This window comes from Hemitrygon akajei, chromosome 10, assembly GCF_048418815.1.
Source record: "Hemitrygon akajei chromosome 10, sHemAka1.3, whole genome shotgun sequence".
In the NCBI taxonomy this organism is placed as follows: domain Eukaryota; kingdom Metazoa; phylum Chordata; class Chondrichthyes; order Myliobatiformes; family Dasyatidae; genus Hemitrygon; species Hemitrygon akajei.
Genome location: NC_133133.1, coordinates 126758462 through 126779438, shown reverse-complemented (window position 1 = coordinate 126779438; position 20977 = coordinate 126758462). Strand labels below are relative to the sequence as shown.

General features: G+C 43.3%; 1 protein-coding gene across 1 annotated transcript in view; it reads left to right on the top strand.

The window, feature by feature from the left end:
* LOC140734666 (uncharacterized) overlaps positions 1-20977 on the top strand; it is a 97042-nt gene that overhangs the window by 58903 nt on the left and 17162 nt on the right. The window contains exons 15-18 of the mRNA XM_073058924.1: positions 13342-13842; positions 16707-16756; positions 17783-17898; positions 20150-20321. Of these exons, the coding sequence (XP_072915025.1) occupies positions 13342-13842; positions 16707-16756; positions 17783-17898; positions 20150-20321 (839 nt within the window). The remainder of the gene's footprint in view (positions 1-13341; positions 13843-16706; positions 16757-17782; positions 17899-20149; positions 20322-20977) is intronic.

Genomic DNA, 20977 nt, shown 5'->3' with positions numbered 1-20977 from the left:
AGATCAGAGCTGGCAAAAAAGGACTCAGTAAAAGGATTAGAATCTATGGTAGTAAAGTTGGAGTAGACAATGAAAGCACTAGAGCATACTTTTGAGGGGAAATACACTCAGACTACAATAGATTGAAAAGAGGAGATAGGTGCTATGAGTTAGTGCCCAGGGACAATGTGAAATAAATAATTGAGTTGGGTGGATGTTATAATGTAAGTGCACTGAAATCCAGGATTAAATGTACTTCTGTCACCCTTTCAGACAGCAAGGTGTAGATCAGTGTCACTGGTTTCTGTTTGTGTTCTTTTGCAAATCACCTTACACCTGGTCTTTGGCACTTCTGTTCATGGAAACCGTTCCTCTTTATTCACTTGGTCCTGACCACTATGGACTTTGCACACTTCTCCCAAATCACTTATTTAGTCTGAAAATCATCTCAGCTTCTCCAATCTGTCTGTGTAATTGTAGTAGCTGAGATTATCCAATGTTCACTCTAACATGTGGGGATGAGGGGAAGCAGTATTCCCAGTATCAGAGGAGAATACCATCTCCGGCAACCAAACACATTGTTCCACCTCGAGATGCAGGTGCTATGGATACATTTTGCAATTAATCAGCATGTCTAAGTGTGTAAGTGAGAGGCAGAATCTGAGCAGAGTTGATGGGAATGTAGGGAGAATGAAAAACAGGGCATTACTGCTCATGGAGTGTAAATGGATGGTTAATGGACAGTACAGACTTGCTGGACTGAAGGACCTGTTTCTTTGCTATGTCTCTCTTGGAATTACACACACAGCCAAGGTAATCTTACAATTTCAGCTGAACTGCCTTGTAGAAATCTTTAACCACTTTCTGAGTCTAGCATATCTGGGATGAAGTTTAGTGAAGTATGATTACAAGATAAATTCTGTGCCATGTAATCGTAAGGAAGTGCTTATTTGGGTGACTGATCTGGTCCACAAGGAAGGAAACTGCTGAAAATACTCTTCGGCACATTTGTTTGGAGGGGCAAATGTTGTCATTGGCATAAACAAATCCTTATGAGCTGGTCACAGGTCCTTTCCCTTGTGGTCCAAGTGGAAAGGAGAAACTCCACACCATATTGGTGCCTGGAGAGTATACAACAAAATAGCATGTACATTGAGTTTTCCAAGTTTAGATAACCCCTTTTTTTTAAATTTCCCCTCACCCTGCCCCCACCCACCCCCTCTAATCCTCCTTAGCCATTTTTGTCCAATTTCCCTTAAATAACCCCCTGTCTCCCTTCACCCATCTACATCTCCCTCCCCATCTGGTTCTATCCACCTATGATACATGCACAGTTACTCATAGGTACCCCCACCTGGCTCCAACTGCCATTCACCTCTCCCCTAATGGTTTCCATTCTCTCCTCCTTTTTGTACCAGAGTCCATCTGTGGAAGAGATATGCATTCCTGCTTCCCTCACACGAGCAGCTGCTTCCTATCTTCACACTCAACCTTAACCTTGCTCCATGTTTTTACCTCCTTTACCCTTTTTGATCTCTTATCCTCTGTCTGCCTTCATCTATCATCCATCTGCCACTGTCTCCCAACCCTACACCCCTCACCTCCCCAACCTGGCACTACCCACCCCTCCTCACGCAACCAGTCACCTCGGACTCCTTTCTCTCACCACTCCCCTTCTCCTCTTTACACCAGCTATCGTACCTCTCTACACTCAGTCCTTATGCACAGTTTTGACTTGAAACATAAACAGACCTTTTCCTCTCATTGTTGCTGCTTGGACTGCTGAGTTCCTCCACCAGGTTGTGTGTTGCTCTAGATTCCAGCATTTGCATCCTCTTCTGTCTCCATATATGCTTTCTCTACTAAAGTGGATGCACACACCCTTGTCTCCATTGTGCCCCATCTACCAACTTGTTACCCACTCACCAGTTTGCCTACACAAGCAATAAGCAGTTAGTCAGAAGTTCCATTCTCCAAAACTACTGTATGTATCATATCAGCATACACTTACGATAAGCTTCTATTTCATCAAATAATTACCCTAACACTACCTATTATTTAACTAATGAAATACATACAGAATTAGCGACTCCATGATCAATCTAACACTTCCCTCCAACACAGCTCAAAGCCCTCCAGTTTTCTTTCATCCATGTGCCCATCAGAGTCACTCAATAATAAATATACCGTTTTGGATACTGTTATGGGGGATGACCTCCCAGGGAAATGCCACGGAGACCAGGTTACTGGCACTGAGTATGGGTCTGTGGTGCAGAAGGGAAAGGGGTAGAAGAGGGGAGGCGTAGTGATAGGGGACTCTATAATCAGTGGAATAGCCAGGAGATTCTGTGGATGTGAATGGGACACCCAGATGGTATATTGCCTCCCAGGTGCCAGGGTCAGGGACATCTCGGATCACGTCCACAGCATTTTGGAGGTGGAGGTGGTGCAGCCGGATGTCTTGGTACATATTGGTACCAACAACATAGGAAGGAAAAGCAAAGAGGTCCGGAAGAGAGAATTTAGGGAGCTAGGCAGAAAGCTGAGAGGCAGGACCTCCAGGGTAGTAATTTCTAGATTGTTACCTGTGCCACGCGCCAGTGAGGGTAGAAACAGAATTATTTGGCAGATAAAAGCGTGGGTGAGAAGCTGGTACGGGAGCAGGACTTCAGTGTCTTGGATCATTAGTATCTCTTCTGAGGGAGGTATGACATGTACAAAAGGGACGGGTTGTACCTGAACCCAATAGAGACTAATGTTCTCTCAGGCAGGTTTGTTAGAGTTGTTTAAACTAATTTGACAGGGGATGGGAACTGGAGTGAAGGGACTGAACAGAATGGATGGTAAGAAAGCAAAGTTAACATGCAATCCAGCTGTCTGGAAGGGCAGGCAGATGATAGGACAAAATTGCAGCCAGCAGGGTGAGTATCAGTGCACTAGGGATGCAAAATTAAAAAGGGTAGCAAATACAGTAGTCAAAGTATTATATCTCAGTGCACGAGTATAAGAAATTAGGTGAATGATCTTGTTGCACTTATACAGATTGTTGAGTATGATGTTGTGGCCATCACTGAATCGTGGCTGAAGGATGGTTGTAGTTGGCAGCTGAATGTCCAAGGTTACACATTGTATCGGAGGGATAGGAAGGTAGGCACAGGGGGTAGTGTGGCTCTGCTGGTAAAGAATGGCATCAAATCATTAGAAAAATGTGACATAGGATCAGAAGATGTCGAATCCTTGTGGGTTGAATTAAGATACTGCAAGGGTAAAAGGACCCTGAAGGCAGTGAAGCAGACCTTCAAACAGTAGCTGGGAAGTGGTCTACAGAATGCAACGGGAAACAGAAAAGGCATGTCAAAAGGGCAATGTTATGATATTCATGGGAGATTTTAACATGCAGGTAGATTGGGAAAAATCAGGTTGGTGATGGATCTCAAGAGGGTGAATTTGTTGCATGTCTACAAGATGGCTTTTTAGATCAGCTTGTCATTGAGTCTACTAAGAGACAAGCTATACTGGATTAGGTGTTATGTAATGAATCAGGGGCGATTAGGGAGCTTAAGATAAAGGAATCCTCAGGAGACAGTGATCACAATATGATTGAGTTCAACTTGAAGAAAAGTAAAGTCTGACGTAGCAGTATTTCAGTGGAGTAAAGGCAATTACAGTGTATGAAAGAGGAGTTGGCCACAGTAAGTTGAAAGGAGATGCTGGCAGGGATGATAGCAGAACAGCAATGACTTGAGTTTCTAGGAAAAATGAGGAAGGTGCAGGATAGATGTATTCCAAAAACAACAAAATACTCCAATGGCAAAATAATACAACTGTGGCTGACAAGGGAAGTCAAAGTTAACATAAAAGCAAAAGAGGGCATACAACAAAGCAAAAATTGGCAGGAAGATCGAGATTTGGGAAGCTTTTATAAACCTACAGAAAGCAACTAAAAGAATCATTGGAAGGAAAAAGATTAAGTATGACAGCAAGCTAGCAAACAATATCAAGGTGGATAGAAAAAGCTTTCACAAGAATATATATAAAAAAGAGATGAAAGTGTCAAGTCAAGTCAAGTCACTTTTTATTGTCATTTCGACCATAACTGCTGGTACAGTACATAGTAAAAATGAGACAACGTTTTCTCAGGACCATGGTGTTACATGACACAGTACAAAAACTAGACTGAACTACGTAAAAAACAACACAGAGAAAAAAAAAACTACACTAGACTACAGACCTACCCAGGACTGCATAAAGTGCACAAAACAGTGCAGACATTACAATAAATAATAAACAAGACAATAGGGCAGTAAGGTGTCAGTCCAGGCTCTGGGTATTGAGGAGTCTGATAACTTGGGGGAAGAAACTGTTACATAGAGCCCAAATGCTTCGGTGCCTTTTCCCAGACGGCAGGAGGGAGAAGAGTTTGTATGAGGGGTGCATGGGGTCCTTCATAATGCTGTTTGCTTTGCGGATGCAGCGTGTAGTGTAAATGTCCGTAATGGCAGGAAGAGAGACACTGATGATCTTCTCAGCTGACCTCACTATCCGCTGCAGGGTCTTACAATCCGAGATGGTGCAATTTCTGAATCAGGCAATGACACAGCTGCTCAGGATGCTCTCAATACAACCCCTGTAGAATGTGATGAGGATGGGGGGTGGGAGATGGACTTTCCTCAGCCTTCGCAGAAAGTAGAGACGCTGCTGGGCTTTTTTTGCTATGGAGCTGGTGTTGAGGGAACAGGTGAGATTCTCCGCCAGGTGAACACCAAAAAATTTGGTGCCCTTAATGATCTCTACCAAGGAGCCATCGATGTTCAGCGGGGAGTGGTCGGTCCGTGCCCTCCTGAAGTCAACAACCATCTCTTTTGTTTTGTTCACATTCAGAGACAGGTTGTTGACTCTGCACCAGTCCGTTAGCTGCTGCACCTCTACTCTGTAAGCTGACTCATTGTTCTTGCTGATGAGACCTACCATGGTCGTGTCATCGGCAAACTTGATGATGTGGTTCGAGCTGTGTGTTGCAGCACAGTCGTGGGTCAGCAGAGTGAACAGCAGTGGACTGAGCACACAGTCCTGGGGGGGTCCCCGTGCTCACTGTGATGGTGTTGGAGATGCTGCTCCTGATCCGGACTGACTGAGGTCTCCCAGTCAGAAAGTCTAGGATCCAGTTGCAGAGGAAGGTGTTCAGGCCCAGTAGGCTCAGCTTTCCAATCAATTTCTGAGGGATGATTGTGTTGAATGCTGAACTGAAGTCTATGAACAGCATTCGAACGTATGTGTCTTTTTAGTCCAGGTGGGTTAGGGCCAGGTTGAGGGTGATGGCAATGGCGTTGTCTGTTGAGCGGTTGGGACGGTACGCAAACTGCAGGGGGTCCAGTGAGGGGGGCAGCAGGGTCTTGATGTGCCTCATGACAAGCCTCTCGAAACACTTCATGACGATGGATGTGAGTGCAATGGGACGGTAGTCATTTAGGCAGGACACTGAAGACTTCTTCGGCATGGGGACAATGGTGGTGGCCTTAAAGCACGTTGGAATGGTGGCACTGCTCAGGGAGATGTTGAAAATGTCAGTGAGAACATCTGCTAGCTGGTCTGCACGTCCTCTGAGCACTCTACAGGAATGTTGTCTGGTCCAGCAGCCTTCCGTGGGTTGACCCTGCACAGGGTTCTTCTCACATCGGCCACGGTGAGACACAGCACCTGGTCATTTGTAGGAGGGGTGGACTTCCTCACCGCCACATCATTTTCCACCTCAAAATGTGCGTAGTTATTCAGTGCATCTGGGAGGGAGGCATCACCCGCACAGTAGGTGATGTCCTGTAATTGGTGATGTCCTAGAAATCCTTCCACATGCGCTGCGTGTTGCCGCTGTCCTGGAAGTGGCTGTGGATTCGCTGGGTGTGTGCACACTTTGCCCCTCTGATGGCCTGGGACAGTTTGGCCCTTGCTGTTGTTAGGGCTGACTTGTTGTCTGCTCTGAAGGCGGAGTCACGGGTCCTCAGCAGTGCCCACACCTCCGCGGTCATCCATGGCTTCTGGTTAGCGTGTATAGTGATGGTCTTGGACAGAGTAACATCATCAATGCACTTGCTGATGTAGCTGGTCACTGATGCTGTGTACTCCTCTAAGTTGGTAGAGTCGCCATCGGTTGCAGCCTCCCTGAACATGTGCCAGTCAGTGTTCTCAAAGCAGTCTTGAAGAGCAGAGATGGCTCCTGCTGGCCAGGTTTTCACCTGCTTCTGAACTGGTCTGGAGCGCCTGGCGAGCAGTCTGTATGCTGGGATTAGCATAACAGAGATGTGGTCTGAGTAACCGAGGTGGGGGCAGGGCTCTGCCCGGTACACGTCGGGGATGTTTGTGTAAACCAGGTCCAACGCGCTCTCCCCCCTTGTTGCAAAGTCCACATACTGATGGAATTTGGGGAGCACTGACTTCAGGTTCGCATGGTTAAAATCACCGACGACAATAAACAGTCCATCAGGGTGTGCGTTCTGCAGTTCGCTAATAACCCCGTATAGCTCACAGAGTGCTTGCTTGGCATTAGCGCTGGGGGGAACGTACACACCGAATATAAGGACAGAGGTGAATTCCTGTGGCAAATAAAATGGTCTGCATCTAACAGCCACGAACTCCACTAGCGATGAGCAGTATCTAGAAACCAGCACAGAGTTCTTACACCATTCCATGTTGATGTAAACACACAAGCCACCACCACGAGTCTTACTGGAGAGAGCTGCATCCCTGTCCCCTCGAAACAAGGTGAGCCCGTCCAGCTGAACGGCAGCGTCCGAAATTCCATCAGTGAGCCACGTCTCTATAAAAACATACGCACAGCAGACTCTGTACTCCCGCCGAGTATTTTGTTGGGAGTCGGATGTAGTCCAATTTATTGTCTAGGGAGCGGACATTGGAGAGTAGAATGGACGGGAGAGCCGGCCGGCTAGGGTTTGCTTTTTGCCTGGCACGGACCCCTGCCTGCTTGCCTTGCTTCCGCTTCCTCGCACATTGCTTACGGCGTCTCCATCTCTGGCTACCAGCTTCAGGCGACTTCGAGGATTGTAGGCCTGTTCCCCTTAGCAAGCCAAGGTCACGTAATTTGACCAGCAGATCTTCGTGAAGGTTTGTTTTCACGAAGGTTTGGATATAGGACCACTAGAAAATGAGGACCGAAAAACATTAATGAGAAACAAGGAGATGACAGATGAGCTAAATGAGTATTTTGCACCAGTCTTCACCGTGGAAGACACTGGCCATGTGCTATGTGTTGAAGAGAACTGAGTGTAGTTACTATTACAAGGGAAAAGGTGCTCGAAAAGCTGAAAGACCTAAGGGTGCATAAGTCACCCAGACCAGGTGAACTGTACCCGAAAGTTCTGAAAGAGGTAACGGTAGAGATTGTGGAGGCATTAGAAATGATCTTTCAAGAATCATTGGACACTGTCTTGGTTCCAGAGGACTGGAAAATTGCAAATGTCGCTTAACTCTTCAGGAAAGGAGGGAGGCAGCAGAAAGGAAATCATAGACTGGTTAGCCTGACCTCAGTGGTTGGGAAGATGTTGCAGCCAATTGTTAAGGATAAGGTTATGGAGTTCTTGGTGACACAGGACAAAATAGATAAAAGTCAGCATGGTTTCCTTAAGAAAAAATCTTGCCTGACAAATGTGTTGGAATTCTTTGAGGAGATTACAAGTAGGATAGATAGATGAGAAGCAGTGAATGTTGTATATTTGGATTTCCAGAAGGCCTTTGACAAGTTGCCACACCTGAGTCTGCTTACCAAGTTAAGAGCCCATGATATTATAGGAAAGTTACTATCATGGTTAGAGCATTGGCTGATTGGTAAGAGGCAGCAAGTGGGAAGTAGAGGATCCTGTTTTGGTTGGCTGCTATGACTACTGGTGTTCCACAGGGGTTGGTGCTGGGACCACTTCTTTTTATGCTGTATATCAGTGATTTTGATTAATATACCACCACCCCCAGCAATGCATTCCAAGTACTTAGCACTCTATGTTTAAAAGAACACTACCTCTGAAACCTCTAATAAATGGATGCCCTCTGTTATTAGTCATTGCTGGCCTGCGAAAAAGATAGGCTCTTCACCCTATCTATGCATCTCATAATCTTATATAATTTTGTTTCTCCTCCTCCATTGCTCCAAAAGGGAAAAGCCCTTGTTCACTTAACTTTTCTACTATTATTACTAGCTTGGAAAAGTCTTTAAGTATATGGGAGAATTTGTGTAAAGTCAGATTTCTGTCAGTCAGGTCTTCCGTCACCCAAGAAATCCATGTATTCCTTTCAAGCTTTGCATCATCATCACAACCCACATCCTCACTGAGATTTGTGTTATTAGTAAACTAATAATGTTACATTGGTCCCATCAGTCAAGATTGAAATCCCCTTGGGTCCCTTTCTCCTATGGTTCACTCTCCTCAAATTCGGTCTGTGGTCAGGGACAAGAGGGTGTGACTGCGAGTGAGGCAGGTAGTGAGATCCAAGAGACAGTGCTGGAGGAGCCTCAGCCCTTGAGCTTGTGTAACAGGTCTGAGATTCTTGTTCCCTGTGTGGATTAGAGTGGGGACTTAGGAAGGATGAGCAACCTTACTGTGGCACAGTAGTTCAAGGATCCATTCAAGAGGGGGGAAGAAAGAGAAATGTAGTGGTAGTTGTACAGTAGTGGACTATATTCTCTATAGTCAGAGGAATAGAGAGAGTTCTCTGTCACAAGGATAGAATGTCCCAAAGGCTGTGTTGCCTGCCTGGTGCCTGGGTTTGGGACATCTTAACTGACCTGCGAGAAATTTGCAGAGGGAGGAGAAAGATCCAGTTGTTGTGGTCCATGTGGGTACCAACAACATAAGTAGAATGAGAAGTTTTGCTGAGGGAATTTAAGCAGCTAGGGATTATATTGAAAAGCAGAACCAAAAATGTGGGAACCTGAGCCACGCACAAATTGGCATAGGGTCAGGAAGATTAGGGAGTTAAATGTACAGCTCAAGGAATGGTGTGGGAGAAGTGGGTTTGAATTCATGGAAAATTGGCACCAGTACTGGGGAAGGAGGGAGCTGCACCAATGGGACGGACTCCACCTGAACTATGTGGGACCTGGATCCTAGCGAATTGCATAACTAGGGCTGTGGATAGGGCTTTAAACTTAATAGTAGGCAAGAGGCTTCAATAGATTGAAGAAGTATGGATAAAGTAAAAAAGAGAAGTGTGGATAAAGATAAAGGAAAAGCAAAAGAGAAAAGTAAGAGTGGAGTGTAGAAAAATCAAGTGGAAAAGAGCAAAATATGACAAGATTTTAAAAGCACAATGAGTGTAAGGGCACTTTATTTGAATGCCCATTGTATTTGAAACAAGGTTAGTGAACGTGTGGCATAAATCAGTACAAAGGGATATGATTTGCAGAGATGTGGTTGCAGAGTGGAGAGGATTGGGAATTAAATATCCAAGGATATCAGCTAATACAGAAGGATAGGCAGGAAGGTAAGGGAGGTGGGGTAGCGCTCTTTACTAAAGATGAGATCAGGGCGATAGTGAGAGACAAACGATTTAAGATCTAAGGAGCAGTATGTTGAATCCATCTGAGTTGAGATTAGGAATAGTTAAGGGAAAAAAATCGCTGGTGGGAGTTGTCTATCGGCCACCGAATAATAACATTACAGTGGCACAGGCAGTAAGAGAAATATCTGAATATTGGAACAGCAGTTATCATGGAGGACCTTAACCTGCACATAGACTGGGTGAATCAAGTTGGTTGAGTCAGTGTTGAGGAGGACTTCATAGAATGCATCTGTAATGGCTTTCTTGAACAGCATGTCACTGAACCTAGAAGGGAATGTACTATCTTAGATCTGGTCCTGTGCAATGCGACAGGTCAAATTAGTGATCTTGTCATTAGAGATCCTCTTGGAAAGAGTGATCACATTATGATTGAGTTTCTCATACAAATGGAGGGTGCAATAGTTCAATCGAAAACCAGTGTATTATGCCTAAACAATGGAGACTACAACTGGATGAGGGAGGATTTGGCTAGTGTAGACTGGGAACACAGGCTATATGGTGGAACAATTGAGGAACAGTGGAAGACTTTCAAAGAAATTTTACATGGTGGTCAACAAAAGGTTATTCCAGTTAAAAGCAAGGACAATAAGGGTGGAGAGAGCCAGCCTTGCATAACTAAGGAAATAAAAGAAGGCACCAAACTAAAAGCTTGTGCATACAAAGTTGCCAAGAGTAGTGAAAACCTGGAAGGTAGGGAAAAATTTAAAAAGCAACAAAGAACCACTAAGCAGGAAATAAAGAAAGGGAAGCTAGATTATGAAAATAAACTAACACAAAATATAAAAATGGATAGTAAAAGTTTTTATAATTACGTAAAGTGGAAAAGAGTGGCTAAAGTAATCATAGGTCACTTGGAGGATGAGAAGGGGGAATTGATACCAAGTAGTAAGGAAATGGCAGAGGCTTTGAATGATTATTTTGTATTGGTCTTCACAGTGGAGGTCACGCCTAATATGCCAAAGAGAGTTGTTCAGAATGTGATGGGAGGTGAGGACCTCGATACAATAACTATCACTAAAGAGGTAGTGCTGAGCAAACTTGTAAGCCTGAAGATAGATAAGTCTCCTAGCCCTGATGAAATGCATCCCAGGGTACTAAACAAAATGGCAGAAATTATAGTAGCAACTTTGGTGATAATTTACCAAAACTCTCCGGACTCTGGGCAGGTTCTGGCAGATTGGAAGACGGCGAATGTCACGCCACTGTTCAATAAAGGATGTAGGTAAAAGGCACATAACTAGAGGCCAGTTAGTTTAACATCTGTAGTTGGGAAAATGCTTGAAACTATCATTAAGAAGAAATACTGAGGCATCTGGAAAGAAATGGATCCATTAGGCAGATGCAGCATGGATTCAGCAGGTCCCATTTGGCAAACTTACTGAAGTTCTTTGAGGATATAATGAGCGCAGTGGATAGAGGGGAAGAGATGGATGTTATTTACTTGGATTTCTAAAAGACATTCGATAAGGTGCCACATAAAAGACTTATCCATAAGATAAGGATGCATAAAGTTGGGGGTGATGTATTAGCATGGATAAAAGTTGGGTTAACTAATAGAAAGCAGTGAGTTGGGATACATGGGTGTTACTCTGGTTGGCAATCAATGGTGAGAGAAGTGCCGCAGGGGTCAGTGCTGAGTCTGCAACCGTTCATAATATACTTTAACGATCTGGAAGAGGGGACCAAGTGTAGTGTATCTAAGTTTGCTGATGATACTAAATTGAGTGGAGAGGCAAATTGTGCAGAAGATACGGAGAGTCTGCAGAGAGATGTGGATAGGTTAAGCAAGTGGGCAAGAGTCTGGCAGATGGAGTACAATGTTGGTAAATGCCAGGTCATCCACTTTGGAAGGAAAAGTGAAAGAGCAGATTATTATTTAAATAGTAAAAAAATTGCAGCATGCTGCTGTGCAGAGGGATTGAATTTAATAGCAGAGAGGTTATGCTGCAACTGTACAAGGTACTGGTGAGGCCACACCTGGAGTATTGTGTACAGTTCTGGTCTCCTTACTTGAGGAAGGATATACTGGCTCACCAGTTTGATTCCAGATTTGATGGGGTTAGACCATGAGGAGAGATTGAGTCCCCTGGAAATGTACATACTGGAATTCAGAAAAATGAAAGGAAATCTTATAGAAACATACAAAATTATGAAAGGGATATATAAGATAGAGGTAGGAAAGGTGTTTCCACTGGTAGGTGAAACTAGAACCAGGAGGAACTGCTTTTCCCAGAGAGTGCTGAATCTGTGGAATTCTTTGCCCAATGAAGCAGTGGAGGCTGCCTCAGTAAATATATTTAAAACAAGGTTGGATAGATTTATACATAGTAGGGTAATTAAGGATTATGGGGGAAAGGCAGGTAGGTGGAGATGAGTCCATGTCCAGATCAGCCATGATCTTATTGAATGACGGAGCAGGCTTGACAGGCCAGATGGCCGACTCCTCCTCCTATTTCTTATGTTCTTATGTACTCTCCTATCAGATTCTTTCTTCTCCAGCCCTTGACCTTTCCCACCCACCTGGTTTCGCCTATCACCTTCCAACTAGCTTGTTTCCCCTCCCCCACCTTTTTTATTCTAGGATCTTTCCCCTTCCTTCTCAGTCCCAAAACATCGGCTGTTTATTCTTTCCCATAGATGCCGCCTGACCAGCTGGGTTCCTCCAGTATTTTGTGTGTATTGCTTAAGATTGACTATAGTTGAGACCTGACACTGATTGCTGTGGTGAACCACTGATTATAGAGCATAGAACAGTACAGTCTGGACAGGCCATTTGGCCATAATGTCGCGCCAATCTCGAGGCCAATTTATACAAAATGTTCAACTGTGAATCATCCAAACCCTCATTTGCTTCATGTTCACGTCTATCTAAAAGCCTCTTAAAATCCACTAAAACTGCCTGCTTCCACTACTACCTGGGTAACCCATTCCAGGTACCCACCACTTTCAGCATTAAAAAACTGCCTCTTTTATTAAACTCTTCTCTCCCTCCCCCCCCCCCCCCAATAAACCCCTGCTGTTTTACACCTCTGCTCTGGGGAAAAGATTCTGACTGTCTACCCTATCTATACCTCTCATGATTTAAAAAAAATCTCATACAGGTCTCCCCGCAGTCTCCAATGCTCTAGGGAGAACAACCCAAGTTTGTCCAAGCTCTCCTTATATCTCATGCCCTTGAATCCAGGAAACATCCTAGTTAGCCTCTTCTGCACCCTCCCCACAGTCTCCACATCCTTCCTGTGATGAGCCACAGCCTGTCTTACTGAGCTTTGCTCCCACACTTTGTTTTCTTTGAATCAATTCTCTGTCCCAATTCTATATGTTATAATCTTACTCACCAATGTCACGCATGAAACCTTATCAAAGGCTTTCTGAAACCCTAAAGATTTTCAGAAGGATGCATCTACTCTACCAGATGCTTCCATGAAAATATCTAACAGATTAATCAACATGATTTTCCCTTTCATAAATTAGCAATATCACATCCTTTCATTGAAATTCCAACATTTTCGCCATCGCTGCTTCAGTTTTACAGCTCAGTTGATCCTAGTTGCCTCTCTCCCTCTCTTTTTCAATCCTTTGGTCACATTTGCTCCCCTCCTATCCACCGGAGTCATTTATTTTGGAATATGACACCCAATGCATCCACTGTCTCCAAAGGCACTTGCTTCAAAAAATTGGGATGCAGCTCATCAGGTCTTTGGTATTTATTGGCTTTTGGGTTCATTGACTTCTCAACACAAGCATATTGAGCCCTGGAATTTGCATTTAACTCTTGAGTTATCTCTTTTCCTTTAGGTGGCGTTGATCGCATTTGCTATTGGCCGAACCTGGAACAACAGGATAATCAGAATCAAGGAGATCAGAAAAATAACCTCACCAGTGTTAGTCAGCTCTTTCCTGAAGCTAGAGTAATTTGTGATATGTGCATTCCGTTACTGGATTTAAATACTATTAAGGAAAAGGTTTCACCAAAAGCAAGAGTGATACCAACAAAAGAGTCCATAAAATGTGAGTCGTTTTTTGACAAGATTGACATGGTAGATCACACCATGAAAGCTCTGGGTTTATCACATCTTAAAGACAAAGATTATATAGCTACATACACTTCCGAATTAAATAATGCACATAATTGTTATAGAGCACTTATAAACAGTTCCTGTGGCTCTTTTGAAACAAACAGTTCAGTGACACATGCTAATAATGCGGAAGGGGAACAACCCAGTAAACTTCAGGAAAATGAAGAGAAGAAGCATATACATGCCCTGCAGCTGTGCTTCCTTCTGGCTGCAAGAACTGGTAAGGAAAGCTCACTTCCCCTGCATTCCTGCCTGTGTAACTCTGTGTGTGCCCATTGAGTGGATGGTTGATGCTAGTTCTTAAACTGAAATGGTTGTCCACACCCAGTGTACTGGAAATCTGCAATAAGGTCAAAAACTGCCAGAAATTCTCAGCAGATCAGGCAGCAGGTGTGGAGAACAGAAAACAAAGTTGATGTTTTAATTCAATGACCTTCTATCAAGTAGTTAGATAAATTTGTTGCAAGGAGACAAGGTAAAGGGCGAGAGAGGGGAAAAAACAAAATTTCAGGCACTAAATCCATTAACTCCCAACTTAAACCTTCCCTAGATTAACTTTGTTTCTTTATTATGCCCCTACCACTCTCATTGACCTTGCTCCATCTCTTACCATATATCCTGCAGGACAGATTCCCAAGGATGTTGCCTGAATTGAAGGACTTTAGTTATGGGGACAGATTGGATAGGTTGGGCTTATTTTTCCTGGAGCATGGACACTGAGAGGTGAGTTGGTGGAGGTATATAAGAACACAAGACATATAAATCAAATAGACAGCCAACATCTTTTTTCTATGGTAGAGATAATTAAAAACAGAAAGGCTTAGATTTAAGGAAGGATTTTTTAAAAGGGATATGAGGAGTAAGTTATTGATGTCTGGAACTTGTTACCAAAAAAGGTGGTAGAATCAGATACAAACTCAATCTTAAAGAAGCATTTAGGAAGACACTGAAGTAGACAATAGACAAAAAGGTGCAGTCTCAATATGGGCGTGGGATTAGTGTAGATGGGTAAAAAGTGGATATGGATAGAAAGATAGAAAACCTACAGCACAATACAGGCCCTTTGGTTCCACAAAGATGTGCCGAACATGTTCTTACCTTAGAAATTACCTAGGGTTACCCATAACCCTCTATTCTTCTAAGCTCGATGTACCTATCCAGGAGTCTCCTAAAAGACCCTAATGTATCAGCCTCCACCACCGTCGCCAGCAGCTCATTCCAAGCACTCACCACTCTCCATAAAACGTGCTGTAAAACTCTATGACCTTATGACTATATCCTTTCACAGGCAATTTGTTCTCTCCTCTCCTTCCACTTTTAGCTGTATATTAATGGTTTAAGATTGTCCAGTGAGAAGAAGGGTCAGTGACCTGAAATGTTGACTCTGTTTCTCTATTCAGATATACTGCTCGAACTGCTGAGAATCCTCAGCATTTTCTGTTTTTATTTCACACGATATATTGATCTTTCTTGTTCACTTTCTTTGAAGTTTCCAAGTAAGTTGGATGCCTGAATCTATCTTCAGTCCTTTCTTATTTCTACTAACAAATGTTCATAATTCCACAAGATAAAAGAATCAAGAGTGAAGTTTTTCCTCTCCAATTTAATTCAGCACACATTGTTAACTACCTTTACCAATGGTATAAAGTTTGCAGTAGTGATGATGGGAAAACTGCTGGTATTTACTGTTATAGCACTAAAAATTACAGCAGTTGTGGTACTTCAATGCAAAGAAGTTTAACCTGGAAGTTGCTACCTGAGATTAACAGGGCTGTGAACTAAATTGGTTGCTAGTTGCAAAATTAACTTTACAGGCTGAGGAGGTACATTCAATTCTTCCCAATAACTGGAGATTTTAATGGAAGTCTTCCATGTGGCTGTAACAGATCTCAAATAACTTGTTGTTTACAAGGACTTTTAATATCTTTCCAATGGCTTGTTAATATAGGAGGACTTTTAACCACTTTTCCAAGACTTCTTGAAATCTCATTTTATAAGTCAGTTTCTCCTCTCCAGTACCTGTAGATACATGTTATAATATGGCAATCCAAAGGCTTGACCAAATATCAGATAGATAGATAGATAGATAGATAGATAGATAGATACTTTATTCATCCCCATGGGGAAATTCAACAATTATCAGAGATTATCAGAGATAATTAGTTGAGTATATTTTCTCTGGTGTTACATAACAATGCAGTGATCGTTATCATAATCAATAATACCAGCTCTGCAGTGGTAGACGTAGAGTCAAAAGTCATACAGCACAGGAATAGACCCTTCAGCTGAACATGTCTTTGCTGACCAAAGTATCTTCCTGAGTTAGTCCCACTTACTTGCTTTTGACTCATATCCTTCTAAACCTTTCCAGTCCATGTAATTGCCCAAATGTCTTTTTAACTGCACTGCCTCAACCATTTCCTCTGGCAACTCATTCCATATCCTCACCACCCTCTGCATGTAGAAGTTTCCCCTCAGGTCCATTTTAAATCTTTCCCTTCTTACCTTAAACTGATGTTCTCCAGTTTTTTTGATTCCTTTTCCCTGGGAAATTTATGCTAAGTATGTCTTGCAGCAGAACATCAGATTCTTTTCATTCAGAGGGAGGTTGGAAGGCCTGACATACTACCTGTGGGTAGTAGAAGAGGTTCACAGCATTTAAGAGCATCAAGCATTTGCACTACCCAGACAACGAAGGCTATGGATCAAATGCAGGCGAAATGGAATTGGTGTAGATGGGTCAGCATGGGCAGAGTGGGAAGATGAGCCTGTCTCTGTGCTAGGGATCCAAGATCTCATTGGTGACTCACTAAAGAGTTTTATAATGTCAAGCTGGCTCTCCCTGTAGAAAACTGGAGGACCACACAATGGACACTGCAAGCAAGAATCCAGTAAGCACCAGTTGTTTGCAGACTAATAAAAAAGGATTGCCTAGCACCCTGGTGGTTGCAAGCCCTCCTGGGAATTCAGGGCTCCTATAGATCCAAGTGCAACTTTGTTTCTGGGCATCTGATGGTCTGGTGACATCAGAGGCACTCATCTTTACAGCTTTGAGTCATGGTCTCCAATAATTCTATGTTTCAGATAGTCCTGACGATGGAGCAGGAGCACTGATCTCCCAGAAAGATTGCTTTGTGAGTACTTTATGTGAATCAGTTTTGCTCATTTGAGAAGTTACTCCTTTTTCTGATGTGTGAAGTGTAGATCCTTATGTATCCCCTTTCTTCTTGAGCGTCTCAGGAAACGTGGCTTGTTAGCCCCTCACTAACAGCCATTGATTCCGTGGTGATAAACCCACCTTACTAAGGCTTCGTACATATAGGGTGTTGACAACTTTGGTCCCGCCAAATCCATGAGGTTGGGATTTCTCACCCACCCAAACCCTGGTTTGTGTAAATGCTGTGTGATTTACTGCCCCCAGCAAGATCGTACATTGCATACAATTAAACAAAAGTATATTCAGGAATGTTAATATAAGCAAACAGTTATTAAATGAAAGAAAGAAAAAAACAAGAAGGGCCACTTACTCTTATACAGTCAAATGTGCTCTTAAGTTGGAGCTGATCTTGAACTTGACTGTTACGCGCTGGACCTTCAGTCTGCGTGAAAACACACACCACCTTACAAATGTCGCTCGAAATCTGTCTCGAACAAATGGGTCTCCCACAGAAGTATTGGTTCTTCCTTCTGAATCCATTCATCTGCACATAGCACCTTGTGCAACAGGGACGGCATCCTCAGCCACCTTTTCCTCCTGTCTTCTTCCAGCTCCCACCAACAAAGCCTTTCAACCCAGTATTCTCCAGAACCTTCTACCAATTCCACTGACAGCACGTTCCTGTTGAATAACAAGCATCTTATCTTAGCTCAACCCAAACAAGCTGACAACTGAATCAGATTGCTCTTTCAGAACCGCTAAAATGGAATACCTTCAGTATAGCAGTAAAAATCTTAACTAGGGTGTTACACTTATTTACCAAAAAGGATTTGGTCTCATCAGCCAGACCACAGATGGAGGTGTAATTTATCAGGCCCTCCACATGGAAAGTATTGGAGGGATTCAGAGTAGGAGTAGCAAATGGTGCCAACTGAATGAGTCCACTGAAAGTGAAATGGCCTGCTCTTATCCCATAACAGTTCTAAAAATGTTCGTCTTACAGGTAGGAGTAGGCTACAATGGTTTTCCAAAAGGAAATCATCGTGGTAAATATCTGAGTAAAAGAAGTTCAACATCCGGCCTGCTCATCTGTGCGGAGGCTAACGCTCTTTGTTTCAGGTGAGTCATAAAGTCAGCCGCGTTGGGGGTGGGGGGGACATTTTCCTACTGTGTCTGTGCCAGTCATTGGGTGTCCATGCACACTTATCCCCTTTCCCAACACTTCATCGGTTAGCTTTGCTGCAATGCCATTCCACGTGCTCTTTGAAAATAAGGGAAGAAATGGTGCAGGGGTGTAAGATTTCTCTGGCATTAACATCTGTCCTTGGGCATGTGAGTCCTGTTCTGAACTGATTCCATGACCTACAGACTCACTTTCAAGGACTCTTTACAACTCAATTTCTCAATCATATTTTTATTTGAACCATTTGTCTTCATTTGTACATTGATTGTTTGTCAGTCTTTGTCTGCTTATATATAGTTTTTCGTAAAATTCTGTTGTATTTTTCCCTGTAAATATATGCAAGAAAATGAATCTCAAGGTAATATATGGTAACATATATTCAGGGGCCACTTTGTTAGGTACCTCCTGAACCTGATAAAGTAGCCTTCTGCTGCTGTAGCCCATCCACATCAGAGATGCTCTTCTTCACACCACTGTTGCAATGTATGCTTATTTGAGTTACTATCACCTTCCGATCTGCTTGAACCAATCTGGCCATTCTTCTCTGACCTCTCTCATTAACATTTTCACCTACAAAAGTGTGAAGTGGCCTCTGAGTGTATATGTACTTTGATAATAAATTAGCATTGAACTTTGAACTCTACCAGATCATTTCTCAACAGTACTGCGAACAATCCCATTGTCAATGTTTACCATGATGCCAAAGTAAACTCATACATCTTTCTGCATGCACATGGTTAATATTTCACTATCCTAACTTGTTCATGTGCCTATCTAAATGCCTATTAAACATAGCTATCATATCTGCTTCCACCACCTGCTCTGACAACACATTCGGAGGAGGCTTTCAATTGAGGGGCCAGTAACCTGGCATCATAACTGCCAACATCCAACACCCCCGCATTTCCACATCCTTCCTGATGGATTCAGTAAAGCAACATCCAAACAAAGTGGGGGAGGGACCTTGCTGGACTCCATGTTTGATGGAGAAGCTCTCTAAAGTGTTCGAGAGAAGTACGGAGGAAAAACTCTCCCTGTGACTCAGAAACATCGAAAGCATGCACTTTTGCAAGATTCACTAAGATTTTAGTGGACGGGAGGGCTTGAGTTATGAGGAGAGACTGGATAGGCTGAGACTGCTTTTCCTAGAGTGAAAGAGGCTGAGATGTGACCTTGTGGAGGTTTATATAATCAATGCATATGGATGGTCTCAGACTTTTTTTCCAGTGGTCTAAAACTAGAGGGCATAGATTTCAAATGAATGGGGATGGATTTAAAAGAGATCACAGTGGCAAGCTTTTCACATGGAAATTGGTGAATATAATGAATGAGCTGCCAGAGGAAGTGGTAGAGGCAACTACAATTACATTTAAAAGATATTTGGATAAGTTCATGGATCAGAAGGGTTTAGGGGGATAAAGGTCAAGGGGCAAGAAAATGGGACCTGCTCAGGAAGGCACCTTGATCAGCATAGGTGAGTTGGGCTGAAGAGCCTGGTTCTCTGTTTTACAATTGGATTCCTGAGATTTGGGTAATGGCTGAGACCTTATTATTATTATTATCCACAGACCACTCCCACTCCAATATGTCTGTCCATGGCCTCCTCTACCATCAAGATGAGGCCACACGCAGGTCGATGGAGCAATACCTTATCTCCCGCCTAGGTAGCCTCCTACCTGCCGGCATGAACATTCAACTCACAGACCTCCGTTGATACCCCTGCCCCCACCTTACCCCATCCCTATCTATAATTTTAGTCTGGTTCTCTTTCTCTCTCTTTTCCCCCCCTCACTACAATCTCCCCCAGCCCTACCTTTCTTTCTCTTTTATTTCCCATAATTCTCCACCTTCCCCCGAGCCCATTTCCCTCCAGCCTATCACTTCCCAGCTCTCCACTTCATCCCTCCCCCCACTTCTTATCCCCCCTCGACCATCCCATGTTACTTCACTCCTGATGAAGGGTTTCGGCCCGAAACGTCGTCACTACCTCCTCCATAGATGCTGTTTGGCCTGCTGAGTTCTGTCAGCATTTTGTGTTTTGTCCTTATTATTCATGTAGGGAGGCATTACACATCGAGACTGACAGAGGGCGCTGGTGCTTAACTCAGTTTGAGTCTCTGCCTGTATCTCTTCTGTGGTTGATGCACACTGCCTGAAGGCAGAACATTTTCTATGTTTCTTTGACAGGTATAAACAGGATCTGCAAGAAGCCACCCTGTATACCAGCACCTACCCCTGTCATAATTGCATGAAGTTAACAAAAATCGTTGGAGGCATCACAAAGATTGTTTGTGTTAAGCCCAAAGATAGTGAGCGTTTGCATCCGGTTCCGGTTCCAAAGGGCACAACATATTGGATGGTAAGTGCCAATGGGAACAGGAATTCCCATTAAAAATCTGATTTATTCAATGACTCCTGCCCTCCTCTCTCACCTCTTCTTCCCTCTCCCAAAACTTTACCTCCTCTCCATTTCTATCCTTACACTGTAACAAATCAACACCATTCAATGTCCTCAGTAGCAAAAAAACATTCATAATTCAGCAGAAAGTACAAGCAAATCCATGAAAAAGCTGTTTTTATTTTGACCACTCGTGTACAAGAATGGTCTTGATGCCACTACAGTTCCACATATGAACATACAAAACAGGAGCAGGAGTAGCCTGACTGGCTTGCCAAGTCTGCTCCAGCATTAATAAGATCACAGTTGATCTGGCCGTGGACTTGGCTCCACCTACCTGCCTTTTCCCCATAATCCTAGAATCTGAAGGCTGTCCCATCACTTTCCCCTTCAATTTGGATAAAAACATTCATTAAACACAAATGATAGGGGCAGAAATAACAGCTAAACTTAATATTGCCCCCACAGAGAAATTTTATTTAGGTAGAATCTAGTTTACACAGGTTTGTTTGTACTGGAATGACTTCATCATATGTCTGTCATTTAGATGCATCACAACCTGAGCTGGCTTGTGCATTCACTGATACATGCTAATTTTGGCTTTGCCTTGTAGTCAT